The sequence below is a fragment of the Salvelinus namaycush genome, chromosome 41 (assembly GCF_016432855.1).
Source record: "Salvelinus namaycush isolate Seneca chromosome 41, SaNama_1.0, whole genome shotgun sequence".
NCBI lineage: Eukaryota > Metazoa > Chordata > Actinopteri > Salmoniformes > Salmonidae > Salvelinus > Salvelinus namaycush.
The window spans coordinates 5,130,130-5,148,031 of NC_052347.1; the positions used below are offsets into that span (position 1 = coordinate 5,130,130).

Below are 17,902 nucleotides of genomic sequence, written 5' to 3' on the forward strand. Positions count from 1 at the left end.
CACAGAGTCAGAGCAAACATCCATCTGGAATGACCACTGCTGGTTGGTTCCTGTCTCTGACCTTTGCCCTCAGGTTTGGGTGAGCGCGGCGCCCCGGCAGCGTTCTCCATCTTGGCCAGCAGGAAGGAAGGCTTGGCACGGGACACCCTGGGCGAGGAGTCCGGCTTGTTGCCTGTTGGACTGGAGGCAGGGAGAGACAGAGAGAAGACTGTTACAAACTGACTCTACCGGCCAATGACAAGCAAAATGGATGTACCAAACACTACTGCTGTATAGTGACAGGTATGTGTTCCTCACCTCTGTTTCCTGTAGTCATTGAGCTTCTTACTGATCAGAGCCTGTCTTGAGAATCCCAGCTCCTGAGACAAACACACAGTCCACTCCCTCATCAATACAGCCTTACACTGTAGCAACACCAGTGAAGAAAGGTGACATGTACAACAATGTTACAGGAGATACATAAATAGAAAGCAGTGTGTGACATAAGATATGAGGGTTCTAGGGTCAGAGTTGAGAGGGTTCTAGGGTCAGAGGTGAGAGGTGAGAGGTGAGAGGTCAGTTGAGAGGTGAGAGTGGTGCCCTCTGACCCACCTCATTGTCGGTCTTGCTGTTCTCACTGATGACCTTGATCCAGTCCAGCATGTCCTCTCTGTCTTCGGCCTGCAGCAGATACTCACAAAAGTCCTGAGTGGTCAGACGCAGTGCGTGCTTACGCTTGGTCTCGCTGTACGCTATGTCCACCAGGCAGCCCCGGATGCTGATTGGCTGCTCCTCGTCGGCATCGCCTCCCAGAGTGGCGCCCCGCAGGACCGCCTCCCGCTTGTCCTTGTAGAGGAAGAGCGAGTGGGAGCGCAACACCGAGAAGACCCGCCTCCACGGACGCATGCCGCTGCCCACCTTCTGCAACACAGAACGGAATGGAGAGAGTGAGAGACAGAGAGGACAGAGAGAGAGGAATTGGAGTGAGAGAGGGAAAGGACAGAGAGGGAAGAAATGGAGTGAGAGAGAGAAAGGACAGAGCGAAAGGAAATGGAGTGAGAGACAGAGTACAGAGAGAGAGGAAGTGGAGTGAGAGAGGACAGAGAGGACAGAGAGAGAAGAAATGGAGTGAGAGAGAAAGGACAGAGAGGGAAGAAATGGAGTGAGAGACAGAAAGGACAGAGAGAGGGGAAATGGAGTGAGACAGAGAGGACAGAGAGAGAGGAAATGGAGTGAGAGAGAAAGGACAGAGAGGGAAGAAATGGAGTGAGAGACAGAAAGGACAGAGAGAGGGGAAATGGAGTGAGAGACAGAGAGGACAGAGAGAGAGGAAATGGAATGAGAGACAGAGAGAGAGGAAATGGAGTGAGAGAGAGAGTGGACAGAGAGGGAAGAAATGGAGTGAGAGACAGAGAGGACAGAGAGGGAAGAAATGGAGTGAGAGACAGAAAGGACAGAGAGAGAAGAAATGGAGTGAGAGACAGAAAGGACAGAGAGAGAAGGAATGGAGTGAGAGAGAGAAAGGACAGAGAGAGAGGAAATGGAGTGAGAGAGAGAGAGGACAGAGAGAGGAGAAATGGAGTGAGAGACAGAGAGGACAGAGAGGGAAGAAATGGAGTGAGACAGAGAGGACAGAGAGAGAAGAAATGGAGTGAGAGACAGAGAGGACAGAGAGAGAGGAAATGGAGTGAGAGAGAAAGGACAGAGAGGGAAGAAATGGAGTGAGAGACAGAAAGGACAGAGAGAGGGGAAATGGAGTGAGAGACAGAGAGGACAGAGAGGGAAGAAATGGAGTGAGACAGAGAGGACAGAGAGAGAAGAAATGGAGTGAGAGACAGAGAGGACAGAGAGAGGGGAAATGGAGTGAGAGACAGAAAGGACAGAGAGAGAGGAAATGGAGTGAGAGACAGAGAGGACAGAGAGAGAGGAAATGGAGTGAGAGACAGAAAGGACAGAGAGGGAAGAAATGGAGTGAGAGACAGAAAGGACAGAGAGAGGGGAAATGGAGTGAGAGACAGAGAGGACAGAGAGGGAAGAAATGGAGTGAGACAGAGAGGACAGAGAGGGAAGAAATGGAGTGAGACAGAGAGGACAGAGAGAGAAGAAATGGAGTGAGAGACAGAGAGGACAGAGAGAGAGGAAATGGAGTGAGAGAGAAAGGACAGAGAGGGAAGAAATGGAGTGAGAGACAGAAAGGACAGAGAGAGGGGAAATGGAGTGAGAGACAGAGAGGACAGAGAGGGAAGAAATGGAGTGAGACAGAGAGGACAGAGAGAGAAGAAATGGAGTGAGAGACAGAGAGGACAGAGAGAGGGGAAATGGAGTGAGAGACAGAAAGGACAGAGAGAGAGGAAATGGAGTGAGAGACAGAGAGGACAGAGAGAGAGGAAATGGAGTGAGAGACAGAAAGGACAGAGAGGGAAGAAATGGAGTGAGAGACAGAAAGGACAGAGAGAGAAGAAATGGAGTGAGAGACAGAGAGGACAGAGAGAGAGGAAATGGCTCATTCTTTCTTTCTTCTCCCTCTCTCTCACCTTGCCCTTCTCCGTGAGGATCTGTTTGTAGTGCAGCCATCCCTCTCTCCATATGTCACTGTAGCTGATACTGCCCAGCTCTGAGGTGGAGTGGCGTTTGGAGCGCACCTCCTCCGCTGCCCCCAGACTGTCCAGAGACTAACACACACACACACACACACACACACACACACACACACACACACACACACACACACACACACACACACACACACAGGGTCAAAAGTTACGCACCACTCCACAACAGGTTTTTAGGATAAACACACTGAGAAAAACAGATGGTTTCAGACACACTCCCCAAGCTGCCAGAATTGCAAGGTCCTCTGCAATCTGCAGTGTGGTCACATGTATGTTACAGCCTACTGTTGTTGTGAAACAGGGGAAAAACTCACCCCAACAGTGAAGAAACTCTTCACTCTCTTTGGCAGCCTCCTATGGAGAATAAAACGGAGGGTTAGCTTAAAATGACTTCCGCAAGATTTCCTACGAAATGAGTTGATCATATGCTCCAGATGAATCCCTCCTAATCGATTTCCCACGTCTCCCCCGGTGTTCCGTTACTCACGAGACGCCGCGTCCCTCCTCTCCTCTGAAGGTGTTGAGTCCCTCGTCACATGACTTGGAGCGCTCCGTGGTGATGGCTAGAAGATAGGAGGAACGGCGACTGGATTTAATACCGCCTGCTCAGTGGGAGACGGAGCGAGTGAGAGAGAGAGAGGGAAAGAAAGAAAGAAAGGAAAGGAAGGAAAGAGAAGAATGTAGATGTAATGGCAGTCAGAGGATGAGAGGATGTTAAGGAGTGTGGGGTTAAGAGACGGGGGTGAGCGGTTGACAGAGAGCTGGTGAGTGGTTGGGTGAGGTGGTTGGGGTGAGGTAGCGGGTGAAGAGGTGGGCTGGCAGGATGGACTCAGGTTAGGTTAGGTCTTCTCAGGTCACTTCGCTCACTACTGCCATGCAAGGGGAGTCTGTCTGTCAGACTGGACTAAAGCTGGGTGTACGAGGACCACTGGACTTCATGCTATAGTCTATACAGAGGAAAATGTGGACCCTATTGGTACAAAACACACTTTCTACAAAGGGTAACGAGTAACCACATTCACTTCAATGACGCATATGCATCTGCCTAGGCGGTTAGTCCACCGAGGAGAGACTACATTTGCTTTAGGGTGCGCATGCATCTTACCAGGCACAAAGAAGTACACAAGGCCTATTTACTGGAGGCTAATTTACCTCTTCGCCATGGAAAAATTGTCAATCAACTCATGCAGAGAGACAAAGGAGCATGCTGTGTACAGTAAGCCATTCTCTCCATAGATGTGGAGGTGGCATGTCTGCTTGCATGGTACCAGACACCGCAGAGAGGGGTGCTGGGTGGGTTCTGGTATGGCTGCATGCAGGGTAGTCGGTCCGGGGTAGTCCGGCTCAAGGGGGGCACTCACTGCAGTCGTGTGAGAAGAGCCTGGTTAGGGGGAAGGTGAAGGTGGGGGAGGCGGGGCTGGTGACGATGGCGGGCGCTGAGCTCATGCCGCTGGACACCACGGAGGAGGCGGGTACGTGGCGGGCACGGAGGTCAGCGCTGGGGCTCGTTGGCTCATCTGTGTGTGTGGGGGGGTAGAGGGAGGAGGAGAGGGACGGTTAGAGGGAAGAGGAGGGAAGGGAAAGGGCAAAGGTGGGAGACAGGATAGGAAGAAGGGAGGAAGGGAAGTAGAGGGAAGGTTAGGAAAGGGCAGAGGGCAGAATCAAGGGTGAGAGGACGAGAGGGAAGGATAGAGGGAGGAGGGGAGAGGATTTGAAGGAAGGGAGAGCGATGAGGTACCGCCAGAGGGTTACTATAAAGGACAGAGATACTGTTTTCACACGGAATGCTCAGGTTCTCTGAGAAACATTGACAAGACACATTACTTACTTACTCATGTACACACAGATTATAACATGTGTTCTATGAAGCATCCTCAAAGAGAAAGTGGATGAAAATAGTCAGAAAAGACTAAAGGCAGAACTGCAATTTAGAACTTCAATAACGTAACTGTAAATGAGCAATATTACAGCTCTATTGCATAAAAACACACACGGACACACGGACAATAGACAAAATAATAAGGTGGAAAGTAAAACGACATGCAGAGAGATTGAAACAACGCCCTATGCTGTACCTGTGTCTGCTGCCTCCATGAGAAGAGTTCTTCAAATAGAAACGGAAAAGGCTTCGAGTACCATGTAATAACGCTAGGTTTCAGTTCTTTATCAACTAGCGGGTTGGGAAGAATGTGTGATTCATTGTGTTCATTTGTATGAGTGCATTACACACAAAAAAAAGGAAACTTTGTCTTGCTTGTAGTGATAATGTCCTGGTTAGCTGCTATGCATTTTTCAAAATGAAAGCAGTCATTTCAAAGTTGAATGACAGAAATACATAAAACAACCGTAAGTAATATATCCAAGATCAGGGTTGTGGAATAACGGGTTACATTGTACATATAAATGATTACAAAACAAACTAACTGTAATCCGTTATGTTACCAGCAAAAATATTGTAATCAGATTACAGATTCCTTTGAAAAACTAGATGATTACTTGTAGGATTACTTTTAAATTCATAAAGGATGTTACTGATTTTTTTGGTTTGTTTTTTGACACCTTTCTGTTTTCTCAAAGACATTGAAAGCAGCATTGAAAAAAGGAGCAGGTTTAAGTTTGTTCCACCTGAGCGAGTCTGACCACAAGTCAGAGACCATTTGATGGATAGCGGGAAAAGAGGAGGAATAGGCTTTGGTAGGCTACAGTGCAAGTGGTCTTCCAATGGTGAGACTGCTGTCAGCATCCAAAGATTATACATCCTACTTGAATAAAGGCTTGGAGGTAAGGACGACGGCAGTGGTGTAGCCTACGGGCGACACGGATATCACGTATTGTTGATATCTACATACATAGCGCACTGATGTGACTCACACTGCTGCTCGGGCTATTTTCTTCTTACGGATTGTCGTTTTTGTGCACGACTGTTCATTTGAACCCAATAATGGTTGAATTTAAGAGGTTTCAGCTGCCTGTCGTGTATCGCTTTTGCGGCCATGAGTGAAAAATTCACTCTTGCAACAGCTGTATAGTGCAGATCCCAGTCTATGGAATAACAGTTTGAGGGACTTCCTCCCTTCTAAACTCCCCCGTGGCATTGTGCTCCACATACGGTCAAAAACAAGTTTCATTTAAGAAGACCGCGAGTGAGGCTTTTATTGCTCAATCTAATTCGTGCTGATAAAAAAAATATCCATGGGCCTCACAGACACATGCTCAAAGCATGCCGTTCCATGAGAGCGGCATTTCTTTTTCAGCTCAAAACAACAAAATAATAAACAGAGTAGGCTAATAAGTCCTTCGTTTTTGGGTCATGCTCAGGTTAAACTATTTGGCTCATCTATATATAAATCCTATTCTTGAAGATCAAGGAGTATTTTGGAATGACTGGAAAATCTGACAGACTTTGTTTTTTTATGTCAAGATATAGCCTAATCGTTTTACAGGGGTGCGTGCTTAGTCCCCTCCTGTACTCCCTGTACACCCACCACGGCGAGGCCACGCACCACTCCAACACCATCATCCAGTTTGCTGACACGAGGTCAGTGACCTGACAGTGTGGTGCCGGGGCAACAACCTCTCCCTCAACGTCAGTAAGACCAAGGAGCTGATCGTGGACTACAGGGAATGGGGGTACAGGCACGCCCCCATCCACATCGACGGGGCTGCAGCAGAGCAGGTTCAGAGGGTTCACGTTCCTCGGGATCCAAATCCGTAAGGACTTAAAATGATCCACACACATACGCACAGTGGTGAAGAGACAGCGCCTCGTCCCCCCTCAGGAGGTTGGCACGGGGCCCTCAAATCCAAGTTCTACAGCTTCTTGACGGGCTGCGTCATTGCTTGGTATGACAACAGCATGGCGCTACAGAGGGTGGTGCGGACAGCCCAGTACATCACTGGGGCTGAGTTCCCTACCATCCAGGACCTCTATATCAGGCGGTGTGAAAGGAAGGCGCGGGAAATCGATAAAGACTCCAGCCACCCAAGTCATAGACTGTTCTCTCTGCTTCCGCATGGCAAGCGGTACCGGTGCATCAAGTCTGACACCAACAGGCTCCTGAACCGATCTTTTCCCAAGCCATAAGACTGCTAAATAGACCCTTGTATTTCTTTGTATTTTTGCACTCTCTAAGCACACTCACAGGACTCTACACAATCACACACACTGACACTCCAACACGCACACACATTTATACGGACTTTACACACGCACTCACCTACAATCTTCATTTACGCTGCTGCTACTGTTTATCATATATCCTGATGCCTACTCACCTTACCCCTATACATATATACCTCTATCAATCCAGTATCCCTGCACATTGTAAATATGGTATTGGCACAGACCCTGTATATAGCTACTGACCCTGGAACTGACCCTGTATATAGCTACTGACCCTGGAACTGACCCTGTATATAGCAACTGACCCTGGATCTGACCCTGTATATAACTACTGATCCTGGAACTGACCCTGTATATAGCTACTGACCCTGGAACTGACCCGACCCTGTATATAGCTACTGACCCTGGAACTGACCCGACCCTGTATATAGCTACTGACCCTGGAACTGACCCGACCCTGTATATAGCTACTGACCCTGGAACTGACCCGACCCTGTATATAGCTACTGACCCTGGAACTGACCCTGTATATAGCTACTGACCCTGGAACTGACCCTGTATATAGCTACTGACCCTGGAACTGACCCTGTATATAGCTACTGACCCTGGAACTGACCCTGTATATAGCTACTGACCCTGGAACTGACCCTGTATATAGCTACTGATCCTGGAACTGACCCTGTATATAGCTACTGATCCTGGAACTGACCCTGTATATAGCTTCTTACTTTCTTGTATTCTTATTATTTATAAAAAAAGGTCTCGTGTGTTTTTGTTCTACCGTATGTTATTTTCCGCACTAATTATTGATTACTCCATCGTTGGGTTTAGAGCTCGCAAGAAAGGCATTTCACTGTTGTGCGCGTGACATTAAAACTTGAAACTTATCTGTATTAAAGTACAAAGCAATGGGTTAAAAGAAGCCTACATACACCATAATGCAACATCAATGTATGGCCAGCTATGTAAACTCTAACGTTGATTTATCCGGCAATAGATGTCGTTCAATTGGTAATATTCCTTTTTGTCTTCATCTAATGCCTCTTATGCAATCTAAAAGTAACTGAAAGCAATCTGATTGCTACTGAGTTTGGGTGATCCAAAAGTTACATTACTGATTACAATTTTGGACAGGTAACTAGTAACTCTAACAGATGCCATTTAGAAAGTAACCTACCCAACCTTGTCCAAGATAACCCTACAACGTTCATCTCGACCATTCTAAAACACACACAAGGGGATGTGAAACCAGCCAGCCACAACACACTTTCTGAGTGACACAGAGGATTATGGACCAGACTAGTGTTTGCATGTAGGGAGGGAAGGGTAGGGTTTTGCCCAACTTTTGTAGCTTCAGGTCCTAATGCTGGCCTCACTAATAACCACTGCTGCTGCGCCTGTCTGTGAGTACCTTCACTAAACAGCAGAGGGCAGCAGATCTTCAGTCTCAAATGGAAGCAATGGCTCAGAATCGACTTGGCTCTACACTCGAAACCAACCCCTATAGCCTTAACTTGAACTTTTGAAATGGAATGTTATGCTTTCTTGTATTGTTACAAGGTGCTCAAAACATACCTTTTCATGCAAGACTCATCCCTCTCTCCCCCGTGTCTGTTTCTTCTCTGACCATACCTCTCCCCAGACATCATATTCTCCCCTCTATTCCTCTCTGCTTCCACTTTCACTGCCTTCCACCTGCTTTCCTCTGTCTCTCGACATCTCCCTCACCCCTCCTCTTCTCTCTGTATCAGTCCGTTTCTCGTCTCGGTGCTAGGGCCGGCCCAACAGAGGCAGTAGGAGAAGAGGCAGAGGCGGAAACATTCCCAATCTGGGATGTGGAATCTGCCTGTTTACAGCCGAGCCCAGAAATAGCCGCTCTCGCTGCCTGTGGGTTTAACAAAGGCCATCATTAACAGAGCCAGCAGCAGCAGAGCAGCGCCAGTAGAGAGAGGAGCTCCCAGCCACCACACTGCAGGACTGGAGAATGGAGCAGGGCTCTATACTACTACAACACACTCCTATAGCCTACTATCACATCCCCTTCTCTATAGGAGACGCCATGACCTCACCCGCTCACACAGAGACACAGAGAGAGGGTGAAAGAGAGATGTCTTTGAGAGCATAGGCCATGTTTTGGCCAGCTCAGTGTGTGTGTGTGTGTGTGTGTGTGTGTGTGTGTGTGTGTGTGTGTGTGTGTGTGTGTGTGTGTGTGTGTGTGTGTGTGTGTGTGTGTGTGTGTGTGTGTGTGTGTGTGTGTGTGTGTGTCTGTGTGTGTCTGTGTGTGTGTGTCTGTGTGTGTGTGTTGTGTGGAGGGTAGTGGCTCTGTGTGTCTGTTGTGGGGAGGGTATAGTGTGGAGGGGTTGTGGACTGGTCAGTACCCCGTCCATCTCCCAGTGGTACACAAAGGCAGCATTGATGGCGGTGGGCACAGAGTGCAATGCCTGAGGCTGGCAGTGTGACAGAGACAGTCTGGACCCCTACTGTACTGTGACTCACAGGGGGTCCCACTACCACCAGGCCCCCTGTCCTACCATCGACACTTCTGGGTTCCCCCAAAAGGAGGCTCAGGGGGGACAGTATAACCTGCCATCCTAATAAGACCCAATCCTAGGATTTACAGTAAAAATGCTCCAATACGTAATTCCTTTCATTGGTTCTGCTACCGCAAGCTACAAACACTATTCAAAAGGGGACTACAGTGAGTGAAAGCACCATATAGGGAAACGCTAAGTCAAATGACCGATACTAGAGGGCAAGAGAATCCAACCACCAACCTGGACAGCACAGACACCGTGCTTTTGTGCATCTGTCTACTACACAGCCTCATCATCTACAGCCTATTAAATCGTGTTCCCAAACAACCAGATCACAGATCCTATCAGGGAGAGGAAAAGATGGAGAGATAGAGAAACAGCAAGAGAGGAGTTTGAAGTTTCAGTCTTTGGTCATTAAACGTGCATCCCTGACTCTTGAGCAGGAAGGAAGAGAAGCAGCAAGAATCTTCTCAGTTTCCTGGTTTTCTTCCTTATTAAATCTCTTTCTTTATAGGTCTCTCTCTCTCTCTCGCTCTCTATGTTCCTCAAGGTTTGGCCCCACATCGAGGGCATCTATCCATCTCTCCATTTTAACGTAGGCACAAGTTTCCGACGCAGCTCATTTGAATCTGCTTTCCACTTTGCTGACCTCGGTTGTTGTCCTGGCCATCTGAGGGTGTGGAGTAGCCTACCTTGCTTAGAGAAAGTGGATTTCGTCACATTTTATTGTGTTACAAAGTGGGATTAAAATGGATTTAACTGTCACTTTTTGTCAACGATCTACACGAAATACTCTAATCTCTAAAGTTAAAGATGAAATAAAAATAAAACAGTAATATGCCTTGATTAGTTAAGCATTCACCCCCCTGAGTCAATACACGTTAGAAGCACATTTGGCAGACGATTACAGCTGTGAGTCTTGTGAGTAAATCTCCTAAGAGCTTCGCCCACCTGTTATTGTGCGATATTTGCCCATTATCCTTTAAAAAAAAAAATAATCTTCAAGCTCTGTCAAGGTGTTGGGGATCGTGGCTAGACAGCAATTTTTCAAGTCTTGCCATAGATTTTCAAGCAGATTTAAGTCAAAACTGTAACTTGGTTATTTCCAGAGTCAAGCATACCCATACCACGATGCAGTCACCACCATGCTTGAAAATAAGGAGGAAGTTACTCAGTGATGTTCTGGACCAAACATAAGGCTTTGCATTTTGGCCAAAAAGTGTATTCCTTTGCCGTGTTTTTTTGCAATATTGCATAAGTACCTAATCGCATATACAGTATATACATGTTTTGGAAATTTTTTATTCAGTATATTTGTATTCTTCTTTTCACTCTGTCATTTAGGTTAGTATTGCGGAGTCACTACAATGCTGTTGACCCATCTTCAGTTTTCTCCCATCACAGCCATTGAACTGTGTAACTGTTTTAAAATCACCAATGGCCTCATGGTAACATCCCTGAGCAGTTTCATTCCTGTCCTGCAGCTCAGTTCAGAAGGGACGACTGTATCTTTGACGTGTCTGGGTGGTTTAATAAATCATCCACAGCATAATTATTAACTTAGCCATGCTTAAAGAGATATTCAATGTCTGATTTGTTATTGTTACCCATCTACCAATCACTGCCCTTCTTTATGAGGCTTTTGAAAAACTACCTGGTCTTTGTAGTTGAATCTGTGCTTGAAATGCAATACTTGACTGAGGGACCTTACATATGGGGGACAGAGGAAGAGTTAGTCATTTAAAAATCATGTCAACCCTTATTATTTCACACAGAGTGAGTCCATGTAACTTATGTGGTTTTTTTTAAAGCCAAATTTCACTCGTGAACTCATTTAGCCTAAACAAAGGAGAGAATACTTATGCAACAACTCTATTTTAGTTGTTTAAGTTTTATTAATTTCTTCAAATTTGTCGAATTTTCTTTTCACTTTGAGATTATTGTGTAGATCAATGACATAAAAAAAATAAAAAAATCTATTTCAATCCCACTGTGTAAACGCATCAAAATGTGAAAAAGGTTCACGGTGGTGTGTAGACTTCCTTTAGGTACTGCATGTGGTCCTGGCCTGGTCCTGCCTTAGCTGTGGTTGGTTGGTTTACCCGTGGTTTAACTGTAGGGCTAGAGGCTATGGTCTGTTGATTAGTACTGTACACCATGTAGGAGTAGCTGGCTATTTACTGAGGCCCTGTTGTGTTCATCATGTGTTCTTTCAGCAGCAGAGCAGAGGCAACAAGCTGAGACACGGCCAGATACCTCCTATTCTCTTCTCACACACACACACACACACACACTGTACATACACACTATACATACATACATATATACAAATGTGTGGTTACAGTAGAACACACATGTAGTACGCAAATACACAAACAGTTACGAAGCCCAGAGGGTGAATCTCAGTAAATCCAGACATAATGTCAAAAGTTAAGGTTATTATTAGAGTTTCAACCAATTCATTTATACTATTCTTCTTTTTTTTGTCATTTAGCAGATGCTTTTATCCAAAGCGACTTACAGGAGCAATTAGGGTTAAGTGCCTTGCTCAAGGGCACGTCGGCAGATTTCTCACCTAGTCGGCTCGGGGATTCTAACCAGCAACCCTTTGGTTACTGGCCCAACGCTCTTAACCGCTAGGCTACCTGCCGCCCGACTTGGCTGGAATTAAAATGGAATTCATGGCAGTGACATAAGAGAGAGAAAAATATTCTCCCTGTTGTGAAAGCGGACAGACTGAAAGCTAGTGACAGATATAAAGTCAGCTTCCACCTCCTCTCCTGTGAATGGAAAGGGGATCTGAGCGACTTGGTGAGGAGGGGGGGGGGGGGGGGGGGGGGGGGGGGGGGGGGGGTTAGTGAAGTCCCGTAAAATATGATTCAATCAAACACTACTAAAACTGTCTGCATGTCTGTGGGAAGTGCCAGTATTACCCAACACGAACAAAGACACAGGCTGGAGACAGAGTGAGGAAAAGCCCGGAGCCTGGCCACACAGGTAGACCGACAGAGGAAATGAAGGGTACAGAGAGAATGGTTCGATTCTCTAAATAGAGGCCAAGTCATAGTCTATGTCCCCCCCCCCCCCCCCCCCCCCCCCCCCCTTTGTTTGTTTTTATGAACAGTTAGTTTCCAGAAAGTTCCAGTAAGATTAAATCAGGAGGAATATGTTTGTGCCTTAAACGGAAGTGTGAGTGATGAGGTCTGCAAGTCACATGGAGGGGTAGGGAGAGGAAGAGGAGGAGGAGTGTGTGGTGGTGGAGGTGCTTACCTATAAAGGGAATGGAGGCCATTGCGTCATCCTCTACAGACAGGGGGGCCAGGTTGCCATTGGTACGGTGCGGGGCACCATCTCCTGAGGGGCGAGGGGCGGGGGCAGCGTCGTGGGGGTCAGGGGGGAACACAGGGGGTTCTGTGCCATCTACAGGCAGGGTGTAGTGGGGGTGGCGCATGGCGTGGGCGCTCCTTCGTCCCGTGGGGGGTTTCTGTCTCAGTTTGACCTCCTGGGTCTGAGCTACCACCTCCACCTGACCTTCCACTGCCCCCCTCTCATGGTTGGTGGGGCGGTAGGCCCTGTCAAGGGTCTCGGGGGTGGTGGAGGCCAGGGGGGATGGAACTGAGGGGACAACACCCTCTGGGGGGCTGGTTTTGGGGGTGGGGGCCCAGCTGAGGTGGGGGCCAAGGTAGGAGGGGTCCCTGAAGGAGGGTTGCTGCATGATGCGGCCTGTTTTGCGGTTGAAGGAGGGGCTGTAGCTGCGGTAACCTACTGGCTGGTCGTCCAGACTCTGTCCGGTGGGAAGACGTCTGCTCTGGGGGGCTGGTTGTTGGGGCTGGGGCTGTGGGTGAGACTGTGAGTGGGGTTGGGGGTGGTTTTTGTGGTGCGGCTGTGCTTGTCGGCCCATAGAGGGGGCCGGTGCGACACCGTAATGGTTCCCCTGCCTCTGATAGGCCTCAGTCCTGGGTGCTTGCTGTGAGGCCTGCTTCAGCCAGGCAGGCCTCTCGGAACGGGGCGACTCCAACATCTCCATCGAACGGCCATAGCGGTCGTACTGTACCAGCAGGTTCTCCGACCGGGCTCTGCTGCCGTAGGAGGAGGGGTGACTCTGGTCCCGGGCCCCCTCCCAGTCTCCGTAGGTCCAAGAAGGGTCCCCGTGGGGGCCGGGGCCCGACTGCTGCAGTAGCATCAGGGTGTCCTGGGAGGCGCTGTGGGGCCAGCCGCCCGGACTCCGGCGGTGGCACCCAGGGCCTGTCTCACACAGCCTGTCCTGAGAGTAGCTGCGGTGGCGTTGGTGCATGCTGCCACTGCGGCCCTGGCGCTGCTCAGCAGCTTGGCTGTAGTACCACTCAGACAGGGCCTGTTGGCAGTGCTGGCTACGGCTGGGGCTCGGCTGGGGAGGGCTGGCCCAGGCCTGGCTGCCCTTCTGGGGCTGAGAGGAGGCGGTGGTGGCAGTGCCAGCAGCATTGTGGTTGACATAGTGAACATGCAGAGGGCTGCTGAGGGGCCCTCCTGAAGAAGAAGATGAGGAGTAGGAGCGACCCCTTGTCTGTCCCGTAGGCTGCTGCCCGGTCACACCGTACTGGATTTCCTCTGTCCTGTAGGGGGGGCTACTGTGGCCCACGCCCCCCGGCTCTCCGCCCAGTCCCTCCTGCCAGCTGGCCGGGCTGCCCACGGTGGAGCGGTTGTCCAGGGGGGACATGGGGCTGGCGGAGCCTGCCCAGCGGCTCCAGTTGTCCAGCTGGTTCTGGCCCATGGGGGCCGGGGCCCCGGCGGGAGGCTGGGACTTGGTGCGGGGAGCGTAGCAGAGGGGCGGGGGTACCGGAAGGTTCCGGGCTCCCCCTGTGTAAGGCTCGTTGCCCCTCAGGTAGGCATCCTGGGAGTATGCCTGTAGGTGGAGACAGAGAGGGAGAGAGCTGAGACACAAACAGGAGGAGTTCAGGTGACGAACAGAGGTCAGAGGTCAGAGGGGGAAGGAGCGGGATCAGTAGATGGACTCAATGATTCAATACAACTGCTTTGACAGTCACAGGTTTGACAGTCACAGGTTTGACCGGCACAGGTTTGACCGGCACAGGTTTGACCGGCACAGGTTTGACAGTCACAGGTTTGACCGGCACAGGTTTGACCGGCACAGGTTTGACAGTCACAGGTTTGACAGTCACAGGTTTGACAGTCACAGGTTTGACAGTCACAGGTTTGACAGTCACAGGTTTGACAGTCACAGGTTTGACCGGCACAGGTTTGACCGGCACAGGTTTGACCGGCACAGGTTTGACAGTCACAGGTTTGACAGTCACAGGTTTGACCGGCACAGCATTCCACTAAAGCTCCTTGTTAACTATGATGTTGCACAGCAAACGACGTCGAGAATCATCTGTGTTCATCCTCCTACCACCTCAGTCTGCTCCGCCACAGTGACTCTCAGGGGCCCCAACTCAGCCTCCAACACAAACACAGCTACTCGTTAGCTGCAGGCACTAGCACGTGCCTTGAGCGAGAGCCACAACACAGCAACCGTCTGCAGCCGCACAGAACCACAGCAATGTTCCCGAATACACCACTACAACAAAGCACTGACTTAAAACGACAGCCAATCTGGATCTATCAAAACCAGCAGAGAGTCTCACTGCTACAGCTAGCTTGATCCAATACACCCGCAACAACAACACACATGTGAAGCATCGCTCAGCGTTCAAGCCCCTCAAGCTACAGCCACAACACCGATTAAGAAACTACAAAGCCACAGTCTTAAAAACCGCTTTGCCCGAAATGAATTCACATCAAAAGGCGACACTTACAGATGAAGTGTTCAGATGGTGTTCAGGCTTCACTTCAGAGAGCAGGGCAGGCCCACACTCAGTCTGGCAGTGTCTCTCAGGCTCAATACTGGCTTGAAGTCACTCACAGAGGAAGAGGAGAGGAACTCCTCGATGCACGAGTCTGTTTGCCTCCCACAGACACTAACACTCCCGCCGCTACAATTTACCACTCTCTCTCATTCTCTCTCGAGGTTATGTCTCAACTTCTTCTTTACACTCCTTTTTTGTCTCTCTCGCTGTTCTTTTCTTGCTATCTGTCGAACTTTCTTCTTCGTTCAGTATGCTGTCCTCAGACAAGCCTTTCCAAAGTCCCTCTTCCCACTCTCTCTCTCTCTCTCTCTCTCTCTCTCTCTCTCCTCTCCCTCACTCTACCCTGTGGGAGGGTGGAAGGGGGCGTAACTAGTGCTGGTGACGTCACCATTGGAATGCAACCGATGCCCGTGGTGCAGTGAGGGGCGGAGTGAGAGGAGAGACGGGTGGAGGAGTGGAGGGGTAGGGGAGTGGTAGTGGGGTTGAAGGAGGGCAGTATTTGGAAGGGGAAAGAAAGGGTGCTTGGTGGGTAGGCGTTTGTGTGTGTGAGAGAGAGAGAAGCCCAGGTCTGGGAGGTTGTGTCAGCGTTCTTGCCCCTGGGTTGCTCCTCCTGGTCCAGAGGAGAGGCGGTGACTCTGCATGTCTGGTCATGTGTGTAAGTGGTGGAGCAATTTATGGACTGAGGCAAAGTGTGTGTGTGTGTGTGTGTGTGTGTGTGTGTGTGTGTGTGTGTGTGTGTGTGTGTGTGTGGTGTGTGTGTGTGTGTGTGTGTGTGTGTGTGTGTGGTGTGTGTGTGGTGTGTGTGTGGTGTGTGTGTGTGTGCGTGTGCGAGTGAGTATGTAGGTAGCTGCTTTTCATGTGACGCTTCTACAGAACTCTGGATAATAGCTTGAATGAATGTGTGTTGTAATCCAGCTACAGACTAGAAAGCATCTGCATCACAGTGAAGTCACAGTGGGGTCAGCTAGTTCCTGAGAGTTGAGAATTTCCACTCAAAGCAATGGAATGACAAGAACGACTATATCCAAGATGTTATCTCTCAGCAGTATTAGTATTCTTAAATCAATTCATTTATCAGGAGAGAGTGAGTGTTTCTATTAGGGTGTAGTGTGGTTGAAATATCATACTCACACTTACCAGCTGCAGAACGTCTTCGTCTTTTGGCATTATAGAGAGCTCCAACACACTCTCACTGTGGAGGGATCGAGAAGAAAGATGAGAGGGACAAGGAAGGGAGAGGGCAAAGAGAGGGGGAACCGAAGAGAGAAGGAGGAAGGGGAGAAGGGGAAAAGGAACACAGATGGAACGATAGAAAAACAATTAGAATTCCACATTTTTTCCAAACTCATCATGTTACGGTAAGAGAACACTTTTCCCCCAGTTGTGACGAAGAGTTTTTGTTTTGCTTTGAGATGAGTTGATCAGCAACCATGTCACAGGAGACCCTGTTGACGATGACCCTGGTGACTCTACTGCTCTCAGTGGATGTGTTCTGTACACTCATTGCGCCAAGCTATTCTCTTTAGGAGGATGTACTCACACAAGTCAAGGAAGACTTACTCAACTGAACATGTTCCACATTCCAGAATGATGCTGTACATACATAAAACATACATATCTCGTACATAAACAACACCCACACATATGGTGCATTCGGAAGGTATTCAGACCCCTTGACTTTTTCCATGTTGTTACATTACAGGCTTATTCTAAAAAGGATTAAATTAAAAAAAATCCTCATCAGTCTACCCACAATACCTCATAAAGACAAAGCGAAATTTTTGCAAATGTATAAAAAAAAAACGAACAGAAATACCCGATTTACGTAAGTATTCAGACCGTTTGCTATGAGACTCGAAATTGAGCTCAGGTGCATCCGGTTTCCATTGATCATCCTTGAGATGTTTCTACAAATTGATTGGAGTCCACCTGTGGTAAATTCAGATGATTGGACAGGATTTGGAAAGGGACACACCTGTCTATATAAAGTCCCACAGTTGACAGTGCATGTCGGAGCAAAAACCAGGCCACGAGGTCGAAGGAATTGTCCATAGAGCTCCAAGACAGGATTGTGTCGAGGCACAGATCTGGGGAAGGGTACCAAAAAATGTCTGCAGTATTGAAGATCTTCAAGAACATAGTGGCCTCCATCATTCTTAAATGGAAGACGTTTGGAACCACCAAGACTCTTCCTAGAGCTGGCCGCCCGGCCAAACTGAGCAATCGGGGGAGAAGGGCCTTGCAAGGTCAGGGAGGTGAGAAGGGCTTTAGCCTGACAGAGCTCCAGAGTTCCACTGTGGAGATGGGAGAACCTTCCAGAAGGACAACCATCAGAGAGAGAGAGAGAGAGAGAGAGAAAAGGGTTGAGAGCATCAGAGGTGAAGGAACATGTGTTCTTACGTATTCCAGAAGCTGGATGTGGAGGACCTGGCTGGTGTGATTTTTTTCTTCTTCTCGCATACACTGACTAGACGCTAGCTAAGTTAACGGTGTTTTGTTCTTTTTGTTTTACTCTGCCTGCAAACACGCTGGATGATTCAGAATTCATTGAAGAGCTTGAGCGGTTCATTGACGAGAGATACGAACTCAAAGAAACATGTCGCTGGTTTCGGAGGATTCAAGAATTAAGGACAACAAATCCAATCAACAAAACACACCAAAGCCAAGTTGGCCAAGCGGTATCGACGATGGAACCAAACCATCCCCAAGCAAGAGTGCGTGCAGGGAGAGTGGGCAGAGGTTTACTGATATGGATGCTGACTTGTTAAAATCCATCAATGAAAGGCTTGCCAAACTTGATATCTTGGA

The 17,902-nt window shown here is 48.7% G+C and overlaps 1 protein-coding gene across 1 annotated transcript in view; it reads right to left on the reverse strand.

The window, feature by feature from the left end:
- Window positions 1-17,902, reverse strand: part of LOC120033961 (rho GTPase-activating protein 23-like) — a 30,995-nt gene that overhangs the window by 6,308 nt on the left and 6,785 nt on the right. The window contains exons 4-12 of the mRNA XM_038980359.1: window positions 16,232-16,286; window positions 12,519-14,130; window positions 3,953-4,108; window positions 3,079-3,193; window positions 2,906-2,945; window positions 2,514-2,651; window positions 592-900; window positions 298-359; window positions 62-180 (exon numbers count right to left, since the gene is read on the reverse strand). Coding sequence (XP_038836287.1) covers window positions 62-180; window positions 298-359; window positions 592-900; window positions 2,514-2,651; window positions 2,906-2,945; window positions 3,079-3,193; window positions 3,953-4,108; window positions 12,519-14,130; window positions 16,232-16,286 — 2,606 coding nt within the window. The remainder of the gene's footprint in view (window positions 1-61; window positions 181-297; window positions 360-591; window positions 901-2,513; window positions 2,652-2,905; window positions 2,946-3,078; window positions 3,194-3,952; window positions 4,109-12,518; window positions 14,131-16,231; window positions 16,287-17,902) is intronic.